The 5,454-nt window shown below is 55.6% G+C and overlaps 1 protein-coding gene across 3 annotated transcripts in view; it reads left to right on the top strand.

Annotated features, from left to right (window-relative positions):
* Positions 1 to 1,086: 1,086 nt before the first annotated feature.
* The window catches only part of IQCD (IQ motif containing D), a 7,472-nt gene continuing 3,104 nt past the window's right edge, over positions 1,087 to 5,454 (top strand). The window contains exons 1-3 of one of the 3 annotated variants that reach the window (XM_027903855.1): positions 1,087 to 1,207; positions 2,195 to 2,980; positions 4,231 to 4,464. In XM_027903855.1, the coding sequence (XP_027759656.1) occupies positions 2,393 to 2,980; positions 4,231 to 4,464 (822 nt within the window). In that variant the 5' untranslated portion in view covers positions 1,087 to 1,207; positions 2,195 to 2,392. Of the gene's footprint in view, positions 1,208 to 1,401; positions 1,481 to 2,194; positions 2,981 to 4,230; positions 4,465 to 5,454 lie in introns of those variants that run through there. The other 2 variants (XM_027903854.1, XM_027903858.1) reach the window with 2 other exon arrangements.

Raw genomic sequence — 5,454 nt, 5'->3', positions numbered from 1 at the left:
AAGTATACAGTTCTTGGAGAGCAGTGGCCCATTTCAAACTAAGCAATCAGGACACTCCTCAGTTTTGCAAAGAAAAAGACATTCTTTTAATGATGAATTTAATTGCCAAAATGTCTTCAGGGTATGTGGCCTCTTGCACACAGAGTGAAAGACCCTGTTTTGGGACAACAATAGGACAATGACCTCAAGCTGTGCCAGGGAAGGTTTAGGTTGGATATTAGGGAAAATATCTTCACTGAAAGGTCTGTCAAGCCCAGGGTAGCGGTGGAGTCCCCATCCCTGCAGGGATTTCAAAGCCATGTGCATGTGGCACTTGGGGACATGGGTCAGTGGCGGCCTTGGCAGTGCTGGGGGATGGTTGGACTCGATGGTCCCAGAGGGCCTTTCCAGCGTTAATGATTCTGTGATTCTGTGTCCAGCCCAGCACCCTAGAGCCAACCCAGGCCTGCTCTGACCCATGGTCCTGATTGGTTTGGGAAGGCACAGACCCGGGCGAGCCTGGCCTCTCCATGGGTGTCCTCTCATCCACCCTCACCAGTGCCAGGCCATAAACCCCAGCCCTGGTGGTCCCACTGCATCTCCCATCACCAGACCCTCGTTTGCTTTGTGTAGGTATCGTGGGTTACAGTTAACAATTTGTGGTGTGCTGGAGCAGTGGCACAGGCCCCGGCACTGCAGTTTTACTCACAGGCTCTGACACACCATGCCAAAATAAAGGGAATGCTCAGGCCAGCCCTGGGACAAGGCTCCCTGCCGGCTCCTGCCCCAAGGACACAGCTGCCATCACCGGGAGCTGCCCTGGCACTCAGCATGTTGCCAAGTTTCCCGCTGGAAACCAAATCCCTCCCGTCCCGAGGGCATCCGCGTCGCTGCCCAGGCAGAGGGCGAGGGCACGGCCCTCGAGGGCCAGCACATGCTCTGCAGGTGTCACTAATTAATTCACGGCTAACCAATTAATTGAGCCTGTACAACATCAGCATCCTAATCAGCTGAGGTTCATTATCACTTTTATAGCCCTGAACGCAGAGCCCTGTCAAACCAGTCACGGTAACGGTTCGGTTTGGGGGAACTCGGATGTGTCTGGGGATTCAAAACAGCCCCCTCGGGGCTCCTGGACACCCACTGGGCTGACCCGCGCCCGGCACATTTGATCTCGGGGGGATGAAGTTTATTTTTCGGATTATTTGTCGCGCTCTCACAAACACAGGTCTGGGCAGCCCGAGGCAGACGAGCTGCCTCTGCTCTCCCTCCCCGCTCCCCTCACGGTACCCGTAGCCGCCATGATGGCCCCCCCGCCCCCTGGCACCTCGCCGCCGCCGTGCTCCTCATTGGACAGCGGCGCTGTCAATCAAGCGGCAGGCGGCGCTGAGGGGTGGGAGCCACGCGGCCATAGGCTGTGCGGAGAGGCCCCGCCCCCGCGGTCGCCTGGCAACGGGAGGCGCTGGTGGCGGGTGGGACCGGGAGCGGGATCGGGATGGAGGTCGCGATTGGGGCCAGGATCGGGATTGGGACTGAGTGCATTCCCCAGTAACGGACCCCTGAGACACCCCCTTCACCCAGACATGCCCCAGAGCCGCTCGTCCCACAGCCCCCCTCGGGTCCTCCCGGACCAGCCCCCCCGAGCCACCCGCCCCTCACACGGGGGATCCTCCCCACCGGGAATCACCCCCCGCCGACCGCGGACTGTCCCGCAGCTGGGGTGCCTGTGTCCCCCTGCTGCCCCAGACCCACACCCAGGGGACGCTTCGCTCCCCGTCAGCCTCCCACACTCGGCTGCCCCTCCGTGTGCCCTCCCTGGCCCCTCCTCTCGGCCCTGTTCCCTTGAAATCCCCTCTCCCACCCTCTGGCAGTGCTAGGCCTGAAGGGTAAGGGTTTCCCACTGGGAACCCTGCCTGCCCTTCCAAGGTGGGCACAGGGCCCTCCAAGAGCTGTATTCTGTGCTGCTGCAGCTCAGCTGCTCCTCAGAAGCAGCTGGGAGCTTTCCTCCGACCACCCTTCAAGGCCAGGAAATTATTGTTAAGGGAATATTATTCCCTTACCGTGGGCATTTGACAGCCTCTCTGGGACAGAGACCACCTCTGACCCATGACTGCATGTCCTCACCCTGTGCCCACACCCACGGAGAACTCCGATGTCATCTGAAACTCCCACATTACCTTGTTTCCCTAATACTGTCGTCATGGTTTTCTCTTAGGGAGAACATCCAAGAAGGAAGATCTAAGTGACAACGGCAGCACAGGGACCTTGATGTTCTTTTGAGAGTCTCGCCTTGTGCGATAGCCGTGTCCCTTCCAGACTTCAAACCACTCAGCCCAGAGGTTGAATCCATGGCAACGGGGGATCCAGCTGCATTCCAAGCATCCCTGTGAAGCAAAGAACCTTGGTGAAGGATATGGCAACTCCGGAGAAGGCAGCGACCCCCGTAGGTGCCATGAGGGTGTTGGAGCAACGTCAGCTAAAGCCTGACAGCATAGAGACGGAAAGAATCCTGACTGTCTTGGATGAGACCATTACCAAGCTGGAGATGACCAGGTTGATCCCACGGATCACTGGCTCCCTGGAGAGGTTTGCCAGGATGCTGGGACCTGAGATCACAGCCAGCCTGTTGGAGCACCAAAAGCTTTCAAATGAAATGCAGCACCTGCTCGCCAGCCCTGGAGCAGAGGAGACCTTGAGAGCCAGGGAGCAGCGCCTGAAATGTTCTCTTAGACACATCCTGAGGCTCCTCCTGGCCAACCCTTTGCTTTGCCAGGGACTGAAGTATCAAGTGCAGGTGAAAGCATCACCAGCTGATGAGTTTATCAGAGCCTTTGCGGAGTTCAGGGATTTCATGCTGGAGAAGCTCCTGACCAGTCCTGCCAAAGAGCGAGAGAAGATCCGGTTCGTGGAAGAAGTGTCCCTCAAGGCTGAGCAAAACACGGAAGCGATCACAGCTCTAAAGGCAGAGCTGGCAGCAGCAATCCAGGCTCGGAAGGAGGAGGTATGATCTTGTGGGAATGCTTTCCTGCAAAGTGTTACTGGAACAGAACTTTGGTAGCTTAAAACTGACGCCTTTATTGCACTTATGAAAGAGCAAGTTCCAGAAATCTTTTCTAAACCAGATCCGAAACTTAAAGATACTACTTTTATTGTAAAATAGAACGAGGATGCTTATTGGGCACTTGATTTTTTTAACAAACCTTGAATTTGGCATATTTTGAACCTGTTCTCACCAGCCAGCTTGAACAAGACAAGTCCCTGAGTTCCAGAGGAGCTGCAGGACAGACACAAATTGCTGTGGTGGTGTCCTGGCGGGGTGACAGTGCCAGCTGCTTCATTCCGTGCTGATGAAACAATGAAAAGTCATTCCAGGGAGAGATTGCTCTGATTAAAATCCATTTTTAATGTCTGCTCTGTCTTCGCTCTTGCTTAAAACCAACATTTCTGTGACTCCCGACTCTAATAGCTGCCTTGGAGCATTTGTGATTAATCAGTGATTATATGAATTACATCAATTTTTAATTTTATCTGCAGCTGAGGTGCAGATAAACGACTGGGCACTTCCCAGGAGCTTTCCAAGCCTGTGGCCTGTGCCAAGCATCCAAGCCCTGAGCTCCTGACAACAATCCTTTGTTTTCTACGTGTGCTCCTCATTCTTCTCCCTGCAGGAGGGGTCGGCGAGAGAGGTTTTGTCCTGTGCTCGCTGCGCTGGATGGTGCTGGCAGAGCCGAGAGCCTGCTTTCCACATTCCCTCTGCTCCTTGGAGATCTGGGCATTGGGACACTTGGGATTTTTATGTGCACTTTGGCAGCTTGGCCAGGGCATCGGGGATAAATCTGTGTCACTGATCCCAGCTGAGGATTTCCCCAGGCAGTCACTCGGAGCCTGATCCAGCTCTCAAGGGAGACACAGGGCTCGCTCCAGGGAATCTGGTTTTGGTTGTTCCTCAGGTGGCAGTGCCAGGGGGCTTGTGTTGGTTTGTTCACTCTCTACCTTTACTAACAGAGTCCCAGAGGAGCAAGGGAGGAGGTTTCCAAAGCTCCTGTGTAAATCTAACTCTTCCTTCAGCCAGCAGTGGCAGGTCCTTGGTGTTAGCTGAGCAGGCACCCAAGGGTCTCTTCTTGGATCTCCTCCACCTTTGCGAGGGTGACATCTTGGATCTCCTCTATTTTTGCCAGGTCTTTTTTCTCCTGCCCACCTTATGCCTCGCTGGCATTTCCCGATGATATTCCTCTTGTTTTCTGGCTCTAGATGGACAGGAAGGACAAAATGATTGAAGACCTCAAAACCACCATGGAAGATCTGGCCAAAGACCGCAAGGCTGAGATCCAGCAGATGAAGAAGGAAGGGGAAAAACAGCGGGAAGAGGAGGTGAAAGCCGCCCAGGGCAGGCGTGCCAGGCTGCAAGAGGACGTGCAGCGCCTGCGAGCGCAGTTCAGTGCCCTGGTACAGGAGCATCGAGCCTCGGAGCTGCTTCTCAGGAAGGTAAAGGGGAGCAGAGCTCTGGGACAGGAGATTTAAGCCTGTTTGCAGAGCTGTCAGCTCTGCCTGCTGTCTGCTGCAAGGGATTCCTTGCTCCCTGCTCGTTCCTGGCAGGATGCACATTGTGTTTGTCAGAGTACACCCGCTCTGTCCTCACGCTCTGCTGATTCCAGTGGAAAGCAGCCCTGCAGCGACAGCAGGGACAGAGCCTGTCACAGGTCCTGCTCCTGCCTCGGCTCTGGGAGCACCTTCCCACGGAGCTGTGACATGGCATGGCAGAGGCTGTGGGTGGGCAGAGTGCAGGGCAGCAAGGCTGGAGCAGGACAGGTGAGGGATGATGGAGAAATAAGGGATCTGGTGTAGGGTGAGCAGAGCAAACACAATATTGGCTTGATAGAAAGCATCTTTTAGAGTTGATTTAGTGTTCAAGGTGGAATGTGGCTGATGTTGAGGGCTCAGCAGTTCCTGCTCTGCCTGGCATGTTGCTGAAGAGACAAGCCAAGGACTTGGGTTGGACTGAATGAGGGTAAATGTGATTTCATAGAATCCTCCCAGAATGGTTTGTGTTGGAAGGGACCTTAAAGCCATTCAATTGCACCCCTGCCACGGGCAGGGACACCTTTCACTAGCCCAGGTTGCTCCAACACCATCCAACCTGGCCTTGGACACTTCCAGGGATCCAGGGGCAGCCACAGCTTCTCTGGGCAACCTGGGCCAGGACCTGCCCACCCTCACAGCCAACAAGTCCTTCCCAATATCCCATCTCAACCTGCCCTCTGGCAGTGGGAAGCCATTCCCTGTGTCCTGTTCCTCCATCCCTTGTCCCCAGTCCCTCTCCAGCTCTCCTGGAGCCCCTTTAGGCCCTGCAAGGGGCTCTCAGCTCTCCCTGGAGCCTTCTCTTCTCCAGGGGAACCCCCCCAGCTGTCCCAGCCTGGCTCCAGAGCAGAGGGGCTCCAGCCCTGGCAGCATCTCCGTGGCCTCCTCTGGACTCTC

The sequence above is a fragment of the Empidonax traillii genome, unplaced genomic scaffold, assembly GCF_003031625.1.
Source record: "Empidonax traillii isolate 1590-97213 ecotype Southwest subspecies unplaced genomic scaffold, ASM303162v1 scaffold994:size215947, whole genome shotgun sequence".
NCBI classification, from domain to species: Eukaryota; Metazoa; Chordata; class Aves; order Passeriformes; family Tyrannidae; genus Empidonax; species Empidonax traillii.
Note: the sequence above shows the minus strand (reverse complement) of the source record. Positions and strands in the feature narration are given on the sequence as shown.